At 54.5% G+C, this 21279-nt stretch overlaps 1 protein-coding gene across 1 annotated transcript in view; it reads left to right on the top strand.

The window, feature by feature from the left end:
• ppt2b (palmitoyl-protein thioesterase 2b) overlaps positions 1-21279 on the top strand; it is a 154215-nt gene that overhangs the window by 116554 nt on the left and 16382 nt on the right. The window contains exons 5-7 of the mRNA XM_085975120.1: positions 10182-10265; positions 15072-15156; positions 16321-16375. Coding sequence (XP_085831246.1) covers positions 10182-10265; positions 15072-15156; positions 16321-16375 — 224 coding nt within the window. The remainder of the gene's footprint in view (positions 1-10181; positions 10266-15071; positions 15157-16320; positions 16376-21279) is intronic.

The raw sequence follows: 21279 nt of genomic DNA, 5'->3' as shown, positions 1-21279 counted from the left end.
GTGTCGGTGTGTTCCACACTGTCTCCGTGTACAGTGTGAGTGTCGGTGTGTTCCACACTGTCTCCGTGCACCGTGTACAGTGAGAGTGTCGGTGTCTTCCACACTGTCTCTGTGTACAGTGTGAGTGTCGGTGTGTTCCACACTGTCTCTGTGTACAGTGAGAGTGTCGGTGTGTTCCACACTGTCGCCCTGTACAATGTACAGTGTGAGTGTCGGTGTGTTCCACACTGTCTCCGTGTACAGTGTGAGCGTCGGTGTGTTCCACACTGTCTCCGTGTACAGTGTGAGTGTCGGTGTGTTCCATACTGTCTCCGTATACAGTGTGAGTGTCGCTGTGTTCCACGCTGTCTCCGTGCACCGTGTGCAGTGTGAGTGTCGGTGTGTTACACACTGTCTCTGTGCACCGTGTACAGTGTGAGTGTCGGTGTGTTACACACTGTGTCCGTGCACCGTATACAGTGTGAGTGTCGGTGTGTTCCACACTGTTTCCGTGCACCGTGTACAGTGTGAGTGTCGGTGTGTTACACACTATGTCCGCGTACAGTGTACAGTGTGAGTGTCGGTGTGTTCCACACTGTCCCTGTGCAGCATGTACAGGGTGAGTGTCAGTGTGTTCCACACTGTCGCCGTGTAAAGTGTGAGTGTCGGTGTGTTCCACACTGTCTCTATGCACCGTGTACAGTGTGAGTGTCGGTGTGTTCCACACTGTCTCCGTGTACAGTGTGACTGTCTGTGTGTTCCACACTGTCTCCGTGCACCGTGTACAGTGTGAGTGTCGGTGTGTTCCACACTGTCTCCGTGCACCGTGTACAGTGTGAGTGTCGGTGTGTTCCACACTGTCTCCGTGCACCGTGTATTGTGTGAGTGTCGGTGTGTTCCACGCTGTCTCCGTGTACAGTGTGAGTGTCGGTGTGTTCCACACTGTCTCCGTGTTCAGTGTGAGTGTCGGTGTGTTCCACACTGTCTCCGTGGACAGTGAGAGTGTCGGTGTGTTACACACTGTCTCCGTGCACCGTATACAGTGTGAGTGTCGGTGTGTTCCACACTGTCTCCGTGCACCGTGTGCAGTGTGAGTGTCGGTGTGTTACACACTATGTCCGCGTACAGTGTGAGTGTCGGTGTGTTCCACACTGTCCCTGTGCACCATGTACAGGGTGAGTGTCGGTGTGTTCCACACTGTCCCTGTGCACCATGTACAGGGTGAGTGTCGGTGTGTTCCACACTGTCTCCGTGTAAAGTGTGAGGGTCGGTGTGTTCCACACTGTTTCCGTGCACCGTGTACAGTGTGAGTGTCGGTGTGTTCCACACTGTCTCCGTGTACATTGAGAGTGTCGGTGTGTTCCACACTGTCTCCGTGCAGCGTGTACAGTGTGAGTTTCGGTGTGTTACACACTATGTCCGTGTACAGTGTGAGTGTCGGTGTGTTCCACACTGTCTCCATGCACTGTGTACAGTGTGAGTGTCGGTGTGTTCCACACTGTCTCCGTGTACAGTGTGAGTGTCGGTGTGTTACGCACTGTCTCCGTGTACAGTGTGAGTGTCGGTGTGTTCCACACTATGTCCGTGTACAGTGTGAGTGTCGGTGTGTTCCACACTGTCTCCATGCACTGTGTACAGTGTGAGTGTCGGTGTGTTCCACACTGTCTCCGTGTACAGTGTGAGTGTCGGTGTGTTCCACACTGTCTCCGTGTACAGTGAGAGTGTCGGTGTGTTCCACACTGTCTCCGTGCACCGTGTACAGTGTGAGTGTCGGTGTGTTCCACACTGTCTCCGTATACAGTGTGAGTGTCGGTGTGTTACACACTGTCTCCGTGCACCGTGTACAGTGTGAGTGTCGGTGTGTTCCACACTGTCTGTGTGTACAGTGAGCGTGTCGGTGTGTTCCACACTGTCTCTGTGCACCATGTACAGTGTGAGTGTCTGTGTGTTCCATACTGTCTCCGTGTACAGTGTGAGTGTCGGTGTGTTCCACACTGTCTCCGTGTACAGTGTGAGTGTCGGTGTGTTCCATACTGTCTCCGTATACAGTGTGAGTGTCGCTGTGTTCCACGCTGTCTCCATGCACCATGTGCAGTGTGAGTGTCGGTGTGTTACACACTGTCTCCGTGCACCGTATACAGTGTGAGTGTTGGTGTGTTCCACACTGTCCCTGTGCACCATGTAGAGAGTGAGTGTCGGTGTGTTCCACACTGTCTCCGTGTACAGTGTGACTGTCAGTGTGTTCTACACTGTCTCCGTGCACCGTGTACAGTGTGAGTGTCTGTGTGTTCCACACTGTCTCCGTGCACCGTGTATTGTGTGAGTGTCGGTGTGTTCCACGCTGTCTCCGTGTACAGTGTGAGTGTCGCTGTGTTCCATACTGTCTCCGTATACAGTGTGAGTGTCGCTGTGTTCCACGCTGTCTCCGTGTACAGTGTGAGTGTCGGTGTGTTCCACACTGTCTCCGTGCACCGTGTGCAGTGTGAGTGTCGGTGTGTTCCACACTGTCTCCGTGCACCGTGTGCAGTGTGAGTGTCGGTGTGTTACACACTATGTCCGCGTACGGTGTGAGTGTCGGTGTGTTCCACACTGTCTCCGTGTAAAGTGTGAGGGTCGGTGTGTTCCACACTGTTTCCGTGCACCGTGTACAGTGTGAGTGTCGGTGTGTTCCACACTGTCTCCGTGTACAGTGAGAGTGTCGGTGTGTTCCACACTGTCTCCGTGCAGCGTGTACAGTGTGAGTTTCGGTGTGTTACACACTATGTCCGTGTACAGTGTGAGTGTCGGTGTGTTCCACACTGTCTCCATGCACTGTGTACAGTGTGAGTGTCGGTGTGTTCCACACTGTCTCCGTGTACAGTGTGAGTGTCGGTGTGTTCCACACTATCTCCGTGTACAGTGTGAGTGTCGCTGTGTTACACACTGTCTCCGTGTACAGTGTGAGTGTCGGTGTGTTCCACACTATCTCCGTGTACAGTGTGAGTGTCGCTGTGTTACACACTGTCTCCGTGTACAGTGTGAGTGTCGGTGTGTTCCACGCTGTCTCCGTGTACAGTGAGAGTGTCGGTGTGTTCCACACTGTCTCCGTGCACCGTGTACAGTGTGAGTGTCGGTGTGTTCCACACTGTCTCCGTATACAGTGTGAGTGTCGGTGTGTTACACACTGTCTCCGTGCACCGTGTACAGTGTGAGTGTCGGTGTGTTCCACACTGTCTGTGTGTACAGTGAGCGTGTCGGTGTGTTCCACACTGTCTCTGTGCACCGTGTACAGTGTGAGTGTCGGTGTCTTCCACACTGTCTCCGTGTACAGTGTGAGTGTCGGTGTGTTCCACACTGTCGCCCTGTACAATGTACAGTGTGAGTGTCTGTGTGTTCCATACTGTCTCCGTGTACAGTGTGAGTGTCGCTGTGTTCCACACTGTCTCCGTGCATCATGTGCAGTGTGAGTGTCGGTGTCTTCCACACTGTCTCCGTGTACAGTGTGAGTGTCGGTGTGTTCCACACTGTCGCCCTGTACAATGTACAGTGTGAGTGTCGGTGTGTTCCATACTGTCTCCGTGTACAGGGTGAGTGTCGCTGTGTTCCACGCTGTCTCCGTGCACCATGTGCAGTGTGAGTGTCGGTGTGTTACACACTGTCTCCGTGCACCGTATACAGTGTGAGTGTTGGTGTGTTCCACACTGTCCCTGTGCACCATGTAGAGGGTGAGTGTCGGTGTGTTCCACACTGTCTCCGTGTACAGTGTGACTGTCAGTGTGTTCTACACTGTCTCCGTGCACCGTGTACAGTGTGAGTGTCTGTGTGTTCCACACTGTCTCCGTGCACCGTGTACAGTGTGAGTGTCGGTGTGTTCCACACTGTCTCCGTGTACAGTGTGAGTGTCGGTGTGTTCCATACTGTCTCCGTATACAGTGTGAGTGTCGCTGTGTTCCACGCTGTCTCCGTGCACCGTGTACAGTGTGAGTGCTGGTGTGTTCCACGCTGCCTCCGTGTACATTGAGAGAGTCGGTGTGTTCCACACTGTCTCTGTGTACAGTGTAAGTGTCGCTGTGTTCCACACTGTCTCCGTGCACCGTGTACAGTGTGAGTGTCGGTGTGTTCCACACTGTCTCCGTATACAGTGTGAGTGTCGGTGTGTTACACACTGTCTCCGTGCACCGTGTACAGTGTGAGTGTCGGTGTGTTCCACACTGTCTGTGTGTGTACAGTGAGCGTGTCGGTGTGTTCCACACTGTCTCTGTGCACCGTGTACAGTGTGAGTGTCGGTGTCTTCCACACTGTCTCCGTGTACAGTGTGAGTGTCGGTGTGTTCCACACTGTCGCCCTGTACAATGTACAGTGTGAGTGTCTGTGTGTTCCATACTGTCTCCGTGTACAGTGTGAGTGTCGGTGTGTTCCACACTGTCTCCGTGTACAGTGTGAGTGTCGGTGTGTTCCATACTGTCTCCGTATACAGTGTGAGTGTCGCTGTGTTCCACGCTGTCTCCGTGCACCGTGTACAGTGTGAGTGCTGGTGTGTTCCACGCTGCCTCCGTGTACAGTGAGAGAGTCGGTGTGTTCCACACTGTCTCTGTGTACAGTGTAAGTGTCGCTGTGTTCCACACTGTCTCTGTGCACCGTGTACAGTGGGAGTCTCGGTGTGTTCCACACTGTCTCTGTGCTCCGCGTACAGTGTGAGTGTCGGTGTTGCACGCTGTCTCCGTGTACAGTGTGAGTGTCGGTGTGTTCCACACTGTCTCCGTGTACATTGTGAGTGTCGGTGTGTTACACACTGTTACCGTGTACAGTGTGAGTGTCGCTGTGTTACACACTGTCTCCGTGCTCCGTGTACAGTGAGAGTGTTGGTGTGTTACACACTGTCTCAATGTACAGTGTGAGTGTCGGTGTGTTACACACTGTCTCCGTGCATCATGTACAGTGTGAGGGTCGGTGTGTTACACACTGTCTCCGTGTACAGTGTGAGTGTTGGTGTGTTACACACTGTCTCCGTGCACCGTGCACAGTGTGATTGTCGCTGTGTTCCACACTGTCTCCGTGCACCGTGTACAGTGTGAGTGTCTGTGTGTTCCACACTGTCTCCGTGTACATTGTGAGTGTCGGTGTGTTACACACTGTCTCCGTGTACAGTCTGTGTCGATGTGTTACACACTGTCTCCGTGTACAGTGTGAGTGTCTGTGTGTTCCACACTGTCTCCGTGTACAGTGTGAGTGTCGGTGTGTTACACACTGTCTCCGTGTACAGTGTGTGTCGGTGTGTTCCACACTGTCTCCGTGTACAGTGTGAATGTCGGTGTGTTACACACTGTCTCCGTGCACCGTGTACAGTGTGACTGTCGGTGTGTTCCACACTGTCTCCGTGTACAGTGTGAGTGTCTCTGTGTTCCACACTGTCTCCGTGCACCGTGTACAGTGTGACTGTCGCTGTGTTCCACACTGTCTCCGTGCACCGTGTACAGTGAGAGTGTCGGTGTGTTCCACACTGTCTCCGTGCACCGTGTACAGTGTGAGTGTCGGTGTGTTCCACACTGTCTCCGTATACAGTGTGAGTGTCGGTGTGTTACACACTGTCTCCGTGCGCCGTGTACAGTGTGAGTGTCGGTGTGTTCCACACTGTCTCTGTGTACAGTGAGCGTGTCGGTGTGTTCCACACTGTCTCCGTGTACAGTGTGAGTGTCGGTGTGTTCCACACTGTCTCCGTGCACCGTGTACAGTGAGAGTGTCGGTGTCTTCCACACTGTCTCTGTGTACAGTGTGAGTGTCGGTGTGTTCCACACTGTCTCTGTGTACAGTGAGAGTGTCGGTGTGTTCCACACTGTCGCCCTGTACAATGTACAGTGTGAGTGTCGGTGTGTTCCACACTGTCTCCGTGTACAGTGTGAGCGTCGGTGTGTTCCACACTGTCTCCGTGTACAGTGTGAGTGTCGGTGTGTTCCATACTGTCTCCGTATACAGTGTGAGTGTCGCTGTGTTCCACGCTGTCTCCGTGCACCGTGTGCAGTGTGAGTGTCGGTGTGTTACACACTGTCTCTGTGCACCGTGTACAGTGTGAGTGTCGGTGTGTTACACACTGTGTCCGTGCACCGTATACAGTGTGAGTGTCGGTGTGTTCCACACTGTTTCCGTGCACCGTGTACAGTGTGAGTGTCGGTGTGTTACACACTATGTCCGCGTACAGTGTACAGTGTGAGTGTCGGTGTGTTCCACACTGTCCCTGTGCAGCATGTACAGGGTGAGTGTCAGTGTGTTCCACACTGTCGCCGTGTAAAGTGTGAGTGTCGGTGTGTTCCACACTGTCTCTATGCACCGTGTACAGTGTGAGTGTCGGTGTGTTCCACACTGTCTCCGTGTACAGTGTGACTGTCTGTGTGTTCCACACTGTCTCCGTGCACCGTGTACAGTGTGAGTGTCGGTGTGTTCCACACTGTCTCCGTGCACCGTGTACAGTGTGAGTGTCGGTGTGTTCCACACTGTCTCCGTGCACCGTGTATTGTGTGAGTGTCGGTGTGTTCCACGCTGTCTCCGTGTACAGTGTGAGTGTCGGTGTGTTCCACACTGTCTCCGTGTTCAGTGTGAGTGTCGGTGTGTTCCACACTGTCTCCGTGGACAGTGAGAGTGTCGGTGTGTTACACACTGTCTCCGTGCACCGTATACAGTGTGAGTGTCGGTGTGTTCCACACTGTCTCCGTGCACCGTGTGCAGTGTGAGTGTCGGTGTGTTACACACTATGTCCGCGTACAGTGTGAGTGTCGGTGTGTTCCACACTGTCCCTGTGCACCATGTACAGGGTGAGTGTCGGTGTGTTCCACACTGTCCCTGTGCACCATGTACAGGGTGAGTGTCGGTGTGTTCCACACTGTCTCCGTGTAAAGTGTGAGGGTCGGTGTGTTCCACACTGTTTCCGTGCACCGTGTACAGTGTGAGTGTCGGTGTGTTCCACACTGTCTCCGTGTACATTGAGAGTGTCGGTGTGTTCCACACTGTCTCCGTGCAGCGTGTACAGTGTGAGTTTCGGTGTGTTACACACTATGTCCGTGTACAGTGTGAGTGTCGGTGTGTTCCACACTGTCTCCATGCACTGTGTACAGTGTGAGTGTCGGTGTGTTCCACACTGTCTCCGTGTACAGTGTGAGTGTCGGTGTGTTACGCACTGTCTCCGTGTACAGTGTGAGTGTCGGTGTGTTCCACACTATGTCCGTGTACAGTGTGAGTGTCGGTGTGTTCCACACTGTCTCCATGCACTGTGTACAGTGTGAGTGTCGGTGTGTTCCACACTGTCTCCGTGTACAGTGTGAGTGTCGGTGTGTTCCACACTGTCTCCGTGTACAGTGAGTGTCGGTGTGTTCCACACTGTCTCCGTGCACCGTGTACAGTGTGAGTGTCGGTGTGTTCCACACTGTCTCCGTATACAGTGTGAGTGTCGGTGTGTTACACACTGTCTCCGTGCACCGTGTACAGTGTGAGTGTCGGTGTGTTCCACACTGTCTGTGTGTACAGTGAGCGTGTCGGTGTGTTCCACACTGTCTCTGTGCACCATGTACAGTGTGAGTGTCTGTGTGTTCCATACTGTCTCCGTGTACAGTGTGAGTGTCGGTGTGTTCCACACTGTCTCCGTGTACAGTGTGAGTGTCGGTGTGTTCCATACTGTCTCCGTATACAGTGTGAGTGTCGCTGTGTTCCACGCTGTCTCCATGCACCATGTGCAGTGTGAGTGTCGGTGTGTTACACACTGTCTCCGTGCACCGTATACAGTGTGAGTGTTGGTGTGTTCCACACTGTCCCTGTGCACCATGTAGAGAGTGAGTGTCGGTGTGTTCCACACTGTCTCCGTGTACAGTGTGACTGTCAGTGTGTTCTACACTGTCTCCGTGCACCGTGTACAGTGTGAGTGTCTGTGTGTTCCACACTGTCTCCGTGCACCGTGTATTGTGTGAGTGTCGGTGTGTTCCACGCTGTCTCCGTGTACAGTGTGAGTGTCGCTGTGTTCCATACTGTCTCCGTATACAGTGTGAGTGTCGCTGTGTTCCACGCTGTCTCCGTGTACAGTGTGAGTGTCGGTGTGTTCCACACTGTCTCCGTGCACCGTGTGCAGTGTGAGTGTCGGTGTGTTCCACACTGTCTCCGTGCACCGTGTGCAGTGTGAGTGTCGGTGTGTTACACACTATGTCCGCGTACGGTGTGAGTGTCGGTGTGTTCCACACTGTCTCCGTGTAAAGTGTGAGGGTCGGTGTGTTCCACACTGTTTCCGTGCACCGTGTACAGTGTGAGTGTCGGTGTGTTCCACACTGTCTCCGTGTACAGTGAGAGTGTCGGTGTGTTCCACACTGTCTCCGTGCAGCGTGTACAGTGTGAGTTTCGGTGTGTTACACACTATGTCCGTGTACAGTGTGAGTGTCGGTGTGTTCCACACTGTCTCCATGCACTGTGTACAGTGTGAGTGTCGGTGTGTTCCACACTGTCTCCGTGTACAGTGTGAGTGTCGGTGTGTTCCACACTATCTCCGTGTACAGTGTGAGTGTCGCTGTGTTACACACTGTCTCCGTGTACAGTGTGAGTGTCGGTGTGTTCCACACTATCTCCGTGTACAGTGTGAGTGTCGCTGTGTTACACACTGTCTCCGTGTACAGTGTGAGTGTCGGTGTGTTCCACGCTGTCTCCGTGTACAGTGAGAGTGTCGGTGTGTTCCACACTGTCTCCGTGCACCGTGTACAGTGTGAGTGTCGGTGTGTTCCACACTGTCTCCGTATACAGTGTGAGTGTCGGTGTGTTACACACTGTCTCCGTGCACCGTGTACAGTGTGAGTGTCGGTGTGTTCCACACTGTCTGTGTGTACAGTGAGCGTGTCGGTGTGTTCCACACTGTCTCTGTGCACCGTGTACAGTGTGAGTGTCGGTGTCTTCCACACTGTCTCCGTGTACAGTGTGAGTGTCGGTGTGTTCCACACTGTCGCCCTGTACAATGTACAGTGTGAGTGTCTGTGTGTTCCATACTGTCTCCGTGTACAGTGTGAGTGTCGCTGTGTTCCACACTGTCTCCGTGCATCGTGTGCAGTGTGAGTGTCGGTGTCTTCCACACTGTCTCCGTGTACAGTGTGAGTGTCGGTGTGTTCCACACTGTCGCCCTGTACAATGTACAGTGTGAGTGTCGGTGTGTTCCATACTGTCTCCGTGTACAGGGTGAGTGTCGCTGTGTTCCACGCTGTCTCCGTGCACCATGTGCAGTGTGAGTGTCGGTGTGTTACACACTGTCTCCGTGCACCGTATACAGTGTGAGTGTTGGTGTGTTCCACACTGTCCCTGTGCACCATGTAGAGGGTGAGTGTCGGTGTGTTCCACACTGTCTCCGTGTACAGTGTGACTGTCAGTGTGTTCTACACTGTCTCCGTGCACCGTGTACAGTGTGAGTGTCTGTGTGTTCCACACTGTCTCCGTGCACCGTGTACAGTGTGAGTCTCTGTGTGTTCCACACTGTCTCCGTGCACCGTGTACAGTGTGAGTGTCGCTGTGTTCCACACTGTCTCCGTGCACCGTGTATTGTGTGAGTGTTGGTGTGTTCCACGCTGTCTCCGTGTACAGTGTGAGTGTCGCTGTGTTCCATACTGTCTCCGTATACAGTGAGAGTGTCGGTGTGTTCCACACTGTCTCCGTGCACCGTGTATTGTGTGAGTGTCGGTGTGTTACACACTGTCTCCGTGCACCGTGTACAGTGTGAGTGTCGGTGTGTTACACACTGTCTCCGTGTACAGTGTGAGTGTCGGTGTGTTACACACTGTCTCCGTGTACAGTGTGAGTGTCGGTGTGTTACACACTGTCTCCGTGCACCGTGTACAGTGTGAGTGTCGGTGTGTTCCACACTGTCTCCGTGTACAGTGTGAGTGTCGGTGTGTTCCACGCTGTCTCCGTGCATCGTGTACAGTGAGAGTGACGATGTGTTCCACACAGTCTCCGTGTACAGTGTGAGTGTCGGTGTGTTCCACACTGTCTCCGTGTATGGTGTGAGTGTTGGCGTGTTAGACACTGTCTCTGTGCACCGTGTACAGTGTGAGTGTCGGTGTGCTCCACACTGTCTCCGTGCACCGTGTACAGTGTGAGTGTCGGTGTGTTCCACACTGTCTCCGTGTACAGTGTGAGTGTCGGTGTGTTCCTAATATAACTAGTGACCTGATCAGTCCTGTATGTCTGATTTCTTTCTGTGTCTGTTTCAGACCCTCACCATCATGACCTTTACCTCAACACCAGTGATTACCTGGCAATCCTGAACAATGAGAGGGAGACCCCCAATGCCACAGGTAATAAGGAGATGGATTGCATGTGTTAGATACAGAGTAATGCTCCCTCTACACTGTCCCAGCAAACACCCCGAGGGCAGGTACAGCACGGGTTAGATATAGAGTAAAGCTCCCTCTACACTGTCCCATCAAACACTCCCAGGGCAGGTACAGCACGGGTTAGATACAGAGTAAAGCTCCCTCTACACTGTCCCATCAAACACCCCGAGGGCAGGTACAGCACGGGTTAGATACAGAGTAATGCTCCCTCTACATTGTCCCATCAAACATTACCAGGGTAGGTACAGCACGGGTTAGATACAGAGTAAAGCTCCCTCTACACTGTCCCATCAAGCACTCCCAGGGCAGGCACAACACGGGTTAGATACAGAGTAATGCTCCCTCTACACTGTCCCATCAAACATTACCAGGGTAGGTACAGCATGGGTTAGATACAGAGTAAAGCTCCCTCTACACTGTCCCATCAAATACTCCCAGGTCAGGTACAGCACAGGTTAGATACAGAGTAAAGCTCCCTCTACACTGTCCCATCAAACACTCCCAGGGCAGGTACAGCACGGGTTAGATACAGAGTAAATCTCCCTCTACACTGTCCCATCAAACACTCCCAGGGCAGGTACAGCATGGATTAGATACAGAGTAAAGCTCCCTCTACACTGTCCATCAAACACTCCCAATGCAGGTACAGCACGGGTTAGATACAGAGTAAAGCTCCCTCTACACTGTCCATCAAACAGTCCCAATGCAGGTACAGCACGGGTTAGATACAGAGTAAAGCTCCCTCTACACTGTCCCATCAAATACTCCCAGGGCAGGTACAGCACGGGTTAGATACAGAGTAAAGCTCCCTCTACACTGTCCCATCAAACACTCCCAGGGCAGGTACAGCAAGGGTTAGATACAGAGTAAAGCTCCCTCTACACTGTCCCATCAAACACTCCCAGGGCAGGTACAGCACGGGTTAGATAGAGTAATGCTCCCTCTACACTGTCCCATCAAATACTCCCAGGTCAGGTACAGCACAGGTTAGATACAGAGTAAAGCTCCCTCTACACTGTCCCATCAAACACTCCCAGGGCAGGTACAGCACGGGTTAGATACAGAGTAATGCTCCCTCGACACTGTCCCATCAAACACTCCCAGGGCAGGTGCAGCAAGGGTTAGATACAGAGTAAATCTCCCTCTACACTGTCCCATCAAACACTCCCAGGGCAGGTACAGCATGGATTAGATACAGAGTAAAGCTCCCTCAACACTGTCCCATCAAACACTCCCAATGCAGGTACAGCACGGGTTAGATACAGAGTAAAGCTCCCTCTACACTGTCCATCAAACACTCCCAATGCAGGTACAGCACGGGTTAGATACAGAGTAAAGCTCCCTCTACACTGTCCCATCAAATACTCCCAGGGCAGGTACAGCAAGGGTTAGATACAGAGTAAATCTCCCTCTACACTGTCCCATCAAACACTCCCAGTTCAGGTACAGCACGGATTAGATACAGAGTAAAGCTCCCTCTACACTGTCCCATCAAACACTCCCAGGGCAGGTACAGCACGGGTTAGATACAGAGTAACGCTCCCTCTACACTGTCCCATCAAACACTCCCAGGGCAGGTACAGCACGGATTAGATACAGAGTAAAGCTCCCTCAACACTGTCCCATCAAACACTCCCAATGCAGGTACAGCACGGGTTAGATACAGAGTAAAGCTCCCTCTACACTGTCCCATCAAATACTCCCAGGGCAGGTACAGCAAGGGTTAGATACAGAGTAAATCTCCCTCTACACTGTCCCATCAAACACTCCCAGGGCAGGTACAGCACGGGTTAGATACACAGTAAAGCTCCCTCTACACTGTCCCATCAAACACTCCCAGGGCAGGTACAGTACGGGTTAGATACAGAGTAACGCTCCCTCTACACTATCCCATCAAACACTCCCAGGGCAGGTACAGCACGGGTTAGATAGAGTAATGCTCCCTCTACAGTGTCCCATCAAATACTCCCAGGGCAGGTACAGCAAGGGTTAGATACGGAGTAAATCTCCCTCTACACTGTCCCATCAAATACTCCCAGGGCAGGTACAGCACGGGTTAGATACAGAGTAAAGCTTCCTCTCCACTGTCCCATCAAACACTCCCAGGGCAGGTACAGCACGGGTTAGATACAGAGTAAAGCTCCCTCTACACTGTCCCATCAAACACTCCCAGGGCAGGTGCAGCACGGGTTAGATACAGAGTAAAGCTCCCTCTACACTGCCCCATCAAACACTCCCAGGGCAGGTACAGCACGGGTTAGATACAGAGTAAATCTCCCTCTACACTGTCCCATCAAACACTCCCAGGGCAGGTACAGCATGGATTAGATACAGAGTAAATCTCCCTCTACACTGTCCCATCAAACACTTCCAGGGCAGGTACAGCACGGGTTAGATAGAGTAATGCTCCCTCTACCCAGCAAAGCGAGAGGAGCACTCTGTTGCACATGTTTGTATTTTTCATTTTCTACTTCAGTTTGTAGTCGGCCTGAATGGCCGTATTATGCGGTAGACCAGCAGACAAGGGACTGCATTGATAAGCTCCATTGATAACCAATAGAGAGACACAATTTAATTCCAGTAAACTGGACTGGAGTTGAACCCGGTCCCAGAGGGGGAAAGGACAGTGTCTGACCCACTGCACCACCCAGTCCCAGAGGGTGAAAGGACAGTGTCTGACCCACTGCACCACCCAGTCCCAGACGGTGAAAGGTCAGTGTCTGACCCACTGCACCACCCAGTCCCAGAGGGTGAAAGGACAGTGTCTGACCCACTGCACCGCCCAGTCCCAGAGGGGGAAAGGACAGTGTCTGACCCACTGCACCACCCAGTCCCAGAGGGGGAAAGGACAGTGTCTGACCCACCGCACCACCCAGTCCCAGAGGGGGAAAGGGACCCACTGCACCGCCCAGTCCCAGAGGGGGAAAGGACAGTGTCTGACCTACTGCACCACCCAGTCCCAGAGGGTGAAAGGACAGTGTCTGACCCACCGCACCACCCAGTCCCAGAGGGGGAAAGGGACCCACTGCACCGCCCAGTCCCAGAGAGGGAAAGGACAGTGTCTGACCCACTGCACCACCCAGTCCCAGAGGGTGAAAGGACAGGGTCTGACCCACCGCACCACCCAGTCCCAGAGGGGGAAAGGACAGTGTCTGACCGACTGCACCACCCAGACCCAGAGGGTGAAAGGACAGTGTCTGACCCACCGCACCACCCAGTCCCAGAGGGGGAAAGGGACCCACTGCACCGCACAGTCCCAGAGGGGGAAAGGACAGTGTCTGACCCACCGCACCGCCCAGTCCCAGAGGGGGAAAGGACAGTGTCTGACACACTGCACCACCCAGTCCCAGAGGGTGAAAGGTCAGTGTGTGACCCACTGCACCACCCAGTCCCAGAGGGTGAAAGGTCAGTGTCTGACCCACTGCACCACCCAGTCCCAGAGGGGGAAAGGTCAGTGTCTGACCCACCGCACCACCCAGTCCCAGAGAGTGAAAGGACAGTGTCTGACCCACTGCACCACCCAGTCCCAGAGGGGGAATGTTCAGTGACTGACCCACTGCACTACCCAGTCCCAGAGGGTGAAAGGACAGTGTCTGACCCACTGCACCACCCAGTCCCAGAGGGGGAAAGGTCAGTGTCTGACCCACTGCACCACCCAGTCCCAGAGGGTGAAAGGACAGGGTCTGACCCGCTGCACCACCCAGTCCCAGAGGGGCAAAGGACAGTGTCTGACCCGCTGCACCACCCAGTCCCAGAGGGTGAAAGGACAGTGTCTGACCCACTGCACCACCCAGTCCCAGAGGGTGAAAGGACAGTGTCTGACCCACTGCACCACCCAGTCCCAGAGGGTGAAAGGACAGTGTCTGACCCACCGCACCACCCAGTCCCAGAGGGTGAAAGGACAGTGTCTGACCCACTGCACCACCCAGTCCCAGAGGGGGAACAGACAGTGTCTGACCCACTGCACCAGCCAGTCCCAGAGGGGGAAAGGACAGTGTCTGACCCACTGCACCACCCAGTCCCAGAGGGGGAAAGGTCACTGTCTGCCCAATGCACCACCCAGTCCCAGAGGGTGAAAGGTCACTGTCTGACCCACTGCACCACCCAGTCCCAGTGGGGGAAAGGACAGGGTCTGACCCACTGCACCACCCAGTCCCAGAGAGGGAAAGGACAGGGTCTGACCCACCGCACCACCCAGTCCCAGAGGGTGAAAGGACAGGGTCTGACCCACCGCACCACCCAGTCTCAGAGGGGGAAAGGACAGTGTCTGACCCACTGCACCACCCAGTCCCAGAGGGGGAAAGGACAGGGTCTGACCCACCGCACCACCCAGTCCCAGAGGGGGAAAGGACAGTGTCTGACCTACTGCACCACCCAGTCCCAGAGGGTGAAAGGACAGTGTCTGACCCACTGCACCACCCAGTCCCAGAGGGGGAAAGGACAGTGTCTGACCCACTGCACCACCCAGTCCCAGAGGGGGAAAGGACAGTGTCTGACCCACTGCACCACCCAGTCCCAGAGGGGGAAAGGACAGTGTCTGACCCACTGCACCACCCAGTCCCAGAGGGTGAAAGGACAGTGTCTGACCCACTGCACCACCCAGTCCCAGAGGGTGAAAGGACAGTGTCTGACCCACTGCACCACCCAGTCCCAATGGTTCCATGTCTTACCTTTCCCTGCTCCATGGGCTGTAATGGTGGTTATTTACCAGACTGTGACAGTGTTTCTGTTCTTTTTAAAAAAAACTTTTTTTGTCCTTTTTATTAGAATGGAAGAAAAATTTTCTGAGGGTCAGGAATCTTATTCTGATTGGCGGACCGGACGATGGGGTCATAACCCCATGGCAGTCGAGGTACGAGTCGGTCTGTGTGACGGGGGTGGGGGTAGAGGGTGAAGGCGATGAGGGGTGGGGGCACGGGGGGCGGGGGTGCCCTCTGTTTCGAGGTTAGTATGTGCCAGCCTCCATTGCCCTGCTGAGAAGGGGCGACGGGCAGTCTCCAGACCTCTGCCAGTATCGGGCTCTGCCAGTACCGGGCTCTGCCAGTATCGGGCCCTGCCAGTATCGGGCTCTGCACCCAATGTTCGAGTGCGAGATACTGCAGAAGGCGCAAAAAAGAATGATTTACAAGGATGATGCCAGAGCGGAGAGATGATGCCTATCGGGAAAGATTGAACAGGCTGGGGCTCTGTTCTCTCACAGAGAAGGCTGAGGGGCGACCTGATAGAGGTCTTTCAAATTATGGAAGTGTTTGCTAGGATAGACGCAGAGAAGGTTTTTCCACTTGTGGGAGAAACCAAAACTAGGGGCCATCAATATAAGATCGTCACTAATAAATCCAATAATAATTCAGGAGAAACGTCTTTACCCAGAGGGTGGTGAGAATGTGGAACTCGCTACCACAGGGAGCGGTTGAGGCGAATAGTATAGATACATTTAAGGGGAAGCTGGGTAAGCGCATGAGGGAGAAAGGAATGGAAGGTTCTGTTGATGGGGTGAGATGAAGAGGGGTGGGAGGAGGCTCGTGTGGAGCATTCTGTGTGATCTTGCCCGGGGTCCCTGACACTTGTTGGAAGCTGGTTACATTGCGCACCGAGATTTAGCAAAGTGTCAGAACAGCTGGGAGAGATGGACAGGAGAGAAATTAGATAATGAAACCAAACTGCTGATTAAAAATATAAAACGTTGTGGGGAAGAAGGTTAAAAAATACCAGCTCTCGGTGGGATGTGGTTGAGGGACCAGGGTTTTGTTCCTGTGTTCCTCTTCTGTTGTGACGGCAAGGTTTCGGATTCACTCTTCCCTTGGTCCCTGCCTCAGTCTGGAGGGTTCAGCTGATGTACTCGGTGCGCTTCATACGATTTTGGGACTCCCTGAGATCGGTGATTCCCCTCCCCCTCCCCCCCACCCCTTCCCCCTGCAGCTGACTAATTCCAAACCCCCCTCCCACCCCACTCTGATACTAGCTGAATGTTGTCTGCTGATTGCCGCCCCTTTCTGACTGACCATTTCTTTTCCAGTCACTTTGGGTTTTACGATGAGAACGAGTCGGTGGTGGATATGCGAGAGCAGCTGGTGAGTTGTCGAGCACCCGCAGTAATGAGCTGTAGAGTCCGCAGGGGTGGCTGGGGGGGTGGTAATGGTGAAAGGGGAACCCCAGGGGTACCCGGCCGGTGGGGTCCGTACCCCTGGGCTCTTCCCGCCTTTCTTCTGCCATATTCCCGGGCCGCGGGAGCCGTTGCCAGATTTTCCAAGCTTCCCTCCCCCTCTGCATTTCCACCTCCTCTGGACACATCTTCTGTTTCTGTATTTGTCCCACGACTATCTCCTTTTACTTTGCACCTTCATCCCTTTTGTCATTGAATCTCCATCACAGACCTTCCCTTCTCTTAGCCCCCTTTTCCCTGCCTCTCTATCTGCTTAAAAGCGGATTCATCTCTAACATCTCCCAGTTCTGATGAAATGTCATCGACCTGAAACATTAACTCTCTTTCTCTCTCCACAGATGCTGCCTGACCTGCTGAGTGTCTCCAGCATTTTCTGCTTTTATTTCAGATTTCCAGCATCCGCAGTGCTTTTCTTTTGATTTTATGCAGTTGTTCAGAGCTCCTGTTCCCTATTGGCTGAAAGGGAGTGCTGTGGCCTCAGCGTCATTCTCTTATATTCCTTTCTCCCACTTTCAGAATTCCCGTTCTACCTGGACCCCTCCCCCTGGCCTCTTACCCTCTCTAGATCTTTTCATTGCAAACTGCCGCCGTGACATCGGCCGTCTCCATTTCTCTGCTCCCCTCACTCCAACCAGCCTCCCTCTGAACTTGCAGCACTCCATTCTCTTAGATCCAACCCTGACATTGTCATTAAACCTGCTGACAAGGGTGGTGCTGTTGTTGTTTGGCGAACCGACCTCGACTGTGCGAAGGCTGAACGCCAACTCTCCGACACCGCCTCCTACCTCCACCTGGACCATGACCCCATGACCGAACATCAAACCACCGTTTCCAAGACTGTCACTGACCTCATCTCCTCTGGAGATTTTCCCCCTGCTGCCACCAACCTCATAGTTCCCCAACCCCGCACAGCCCGCTTCTAGATCCTTCCCAAGATCCACAAACAGGACTGCCCTGGTAGACCCATCGTTTCAGCCTGTTCTTGCCCCACGGCACTTATCTCTTCCTATCTTGACTCTATCTTTTCTCCCCTTGTCCAGTCTCTTCCCACCTACATCCGCGACTCTTCGGACGCCCTCCGCCACTTTAACAGTTTGCAGTTTCCTGGCCCCAACCGTCTCCTTTTCACTGGACGTACAATCCCTCTACACCTCCATCCCCCACCAGGATGGCCTGAGGGCGCTCCGCTTCTTCCTTGAACAGAGGCCCGACCAGTCCCCATCCACCACCACCCTCCTCCGCCTGGCTGAACTTGTTCTCACATTGAACAACTTCTCCTTTGACTCCACTCACTTCCTCCAAATTAAAGGTGTTGCTATGGGAACCTGGATGGGTCCTAGCTATGCCTGCCTTTTCATGGGACATGTGGAACATTCTTTGTTCCAGTCCTACTCGGGTCCCCTCCCTCACCTCTTTTTTTCCGGTACATTGATGACTGTATCGGTGCCGTTTCCTGCTCTTGCCCTGAACTAGAAAATTTCATTCACTTTGCCTCCAATTTCCACCCTTCCCTCACCTTCACATGGTCCATCTCTGACTTTTCCCTTCCCTTCCTCGACTTCTCCGTCTCCATTTCTGGCGATAGGTTATCGACCAACATCCATATACAAGCTCACTGACTCCCACAACTACCTGGACTACACTTCTTCCCACCCCGCTTCCTGTAAGGACTCTATTCCATTCTCCCAGTTTCTCCGCCGTGTCTGTTCTGACGATGCCACCTTCCACACCAGTGCTTCCGACATGTCTTCCTTTTTCCTCAACCGAGGATTCCCCTCTACTGTGGTTGACATGATCCTTGACCGCGTCCGTTCTATTTCCCACACTTCTGCCCTCACCCCTGCCCCTCCCTCCCAGAACCATGATAGGGTTCCCCTTGTCCTCACCTTTCACCCCAACAGCCTCCACATTGAACGGATCATCTTCCGCCACCTCCAGCGTGATCCCACCAACAAACACATCTTCCCCTCCCCTCTCCTTTCAGCATTCCGAAGGGACTGCTCCCTCCGCGACACCCTGGTCCACTCAGCTATCAGTCCCAACACCCCCTTCGCCCGGCACCTTCCCGTGCTAGTGCAGGAGATGCAACACCTGCCCCTTTACCTCCTCCCTTCCCACCGTCCAGGGCCCCAAACACCCCTTCCAGGTGAAACAGTGATTTACTTGTATTTCCTTGCAATCTAGTATACTGTATTCGCTGCTCACGATGTGGTCTCCTCTACATTGGGGAGACCAAACGCAGATTGGGCGACTACTTTACAGAACACCTCCGTTCAGTCCGTAAGGGTGACCCTGAGCTTCCGGTCGCCTGTCATTTCAATTCACCACTCCACTCCCACTCAGACCTCACCATCCGCGGCCTCTTACATTGTTCCAACTAAGCTCGAGAAACAGTACCTTGTGGGAGACTACAGTCTCCCGCGTAAAGAAATAGGCAACACAGCGAGCTACAAGAAATAGGTCTTTACTCCAACTCTCACAATACAGTACTGAATTCGTGAAGCCCGCGAACCTGTGATGACTCACGGATTGGTCACCTGCTGGAACCTGATTGGTTTTCCTTCTCTCAGCAGCAGGCAAGTCTGAACATGCCTTATTCCTCTCAGCTTGCAACTGTCTTGCGGGGGGAGGGGAATACAGCAGTTAAAAGGGGATTATACAGGTTTATCTACATACACACAGCGTTTCCCCAATGTGGCAACGCCACATACGCCCCCCCAGAATCCTCGTTAACTGTAAAAGTCAGTCTCTGCGGAGGTTTGACCAAGCGGCCGTAGCGGCTGTAGTAGCCATCTGGCGTGTGAGGAGGGCTGTCTGGGAGGTCGGCCGGTTGGTTCGTCGGCTGGTCTGGCGGCTGGTCTGCCGGTGGGCTGGCTGGACGGGCTGCCGGCGAAGGTGGGGCGGCGGCCGGGAAGTAAGGTTCTGGCGTGTCTTGGTCCTCTTGTGGGGCCGCCGCCAAGGCGGGAGGTCTGCCCCGCCGTGGGGGAAGAGCTGGACGAAACAGGAAGCTGAGGTCCAGGTGCGCCGGTTTGAGGCGGTCTACTGAAATAAGGTCCGGCTTCCCGCCGACGTCGATAAGAAAAGCTTTGTCCCCCGTCTCCAATACTGAGAAGGGGCCGGTGTATGGTGCCTGCAGCGGGCCTCTGTGCGCGCCCCGGCGCACGAAGACGAACTCCGCATGTCGTAAGTCCCGAGGCACGTAGGACGGCTGCGGGCCGTGTTGCGAAGTGGGCACTGGACGGAATTGCTGGGCCGCGTCCTGTGCAGGGAAAGCTGTCTGGCGGCCGACCACGGCTCCGTTGTCAGGGGAGGAAGTCGCCTGGTACTCTGAGCGGTTGGCTGTAGACCATCTCGGCCGCGGAGGCGCAGAAGTCCTCTTTGGGCGCGGTGCGCAATCCCAGGAGGACCCAGGGTAGTTTGTCGATCCAGCTGGTGTCGGCCAGGCTGGCGCGGAGGGAGGCTTTCAAGGAACAATGAAAGCGCTCGCAGAGCCCGTTGGCCTGCGGGTGGTAGGCTGTTGTCTTGTGCAACTTGGTGCCGAGGCCGGCGGTGATGGCATTCCACAAGTGGGAGGTGAACTGGGGGCCTCTGTCCGAGGATATGTCGGTCGGCACGCCGAACCGGGCCACCCATGTCGAGACGAATGCTCGCGCGACGTCGGTCGTGGTGGTGGAGGCGAGGGGAACCGCCTTGGGCCATCTGGTGGTGCGGTCGACGATCGTGAGCAGGTGTGTGAAACCGTGCGACGGCGGCAAGGGGCCTACCAGATCGACGTGGACGTGGTCGAAACGCCTCTCGGGCACTGGGAAACACTCCAATGGCGCCTTGGTGTGCTGCTGGACCTTAGCGCGCTGACACGCCACACATGTGTTGGTCCAGTCTCTCACATCCTTGTGGAGTCCAGGCCAGACGAACTTGGCGGACATGAGTTTCTGAGACGCACGCATCCCTGGATGTGAGAGGCCGTGGATGATGTCGAAAACTCGCTTGCGCCAGGCGGATGGGACGACCGGCCTAGGCGAGGGGACTGAGACGTCGCACAGGAGGGTTGTGCCGGCTGCGTGGAAGTGGATGTCGGCCAGAGTGAGGCTGGTGGTTGACGTCCTGAGGGCCTGGATCTCCGCGTCGGCGGCCTGGTCTCTCACCATGCTGGCGTAGTCGACGCCCAGGTGCACTGTGTGGAGCGAGGGTCTTGAGAGGCAGTCGGCCACCAAATTGTCCTTGCCGGCGATGTGGCGGATGTCCGTGGTGAACTCCGAGATGAAGTTGAGTTGGCGCTGTTGGCGCGCGGACCAGGGTTCGGTTACTTTGGCCATGGCGAAAGTGAGCGTCTTGTGGTCCACGAATGCGGTGAACGGCCGGCCTTCCAGGAGGAAACAGAAGTGCCGGATTGCCAGGAACAGGGCCAGGAGCTCTCTGTCGAACGTGCTGTAGGCCTGCTCGTTCTTGCGCAGCTGTCGGCTGAAAAATGCCAGTGGCCGCCACGCGCCTCCGACCCACTGTTGCTGGACAGCGCCGACGGCGTAATCCGAGGCGTCCGTGGTGAGGGCGGTCTTGGCGCCCGGGATGGGGTGGGCCAGTAGTGTGGCGTTGGCCACGGCGCTTTTGGTCTGGTGGAAGGCTGTCGCCATCTCGCTGGACCAGGTGAGTTGCTCTTTGCCCGTTTTGCCCCTGGTGGCTTCGTAGAGGGGGCGCATGAGTGAGGCGGCCTTGGGCACGAAACGGTGATAGAAATTGACCATCCCCAAAAATTCCTGCAGCGCCTTGACCGAGGTGGGCTGGGGAAAGTCCGCCACCGCCTGCACCTTGGAA

The sequence above is a fragment of the Somniosus microcephalus genome, unplaced genomic scaffold (genome assembly GCF_052327205.1).
Source record: "Somniosus microcephalus isolate GS21.2 unplaced genomic scaffold, FLI_Smic_1.0 unresolved_chr1, whole genome shotgun sequence".
NCBI classification, from domain to species: domain Eukaryota; kingdom Metazoa; phylum Chordata; class Chondrichthyes; order Squaliformes; family Somniosidae; genus Somniosus; species Somniosus microcephalus.
Note: the sequence above shows the minus strand (reverse complement) of the source record. Positions and strands in the feature narration are given on the sequence as shown.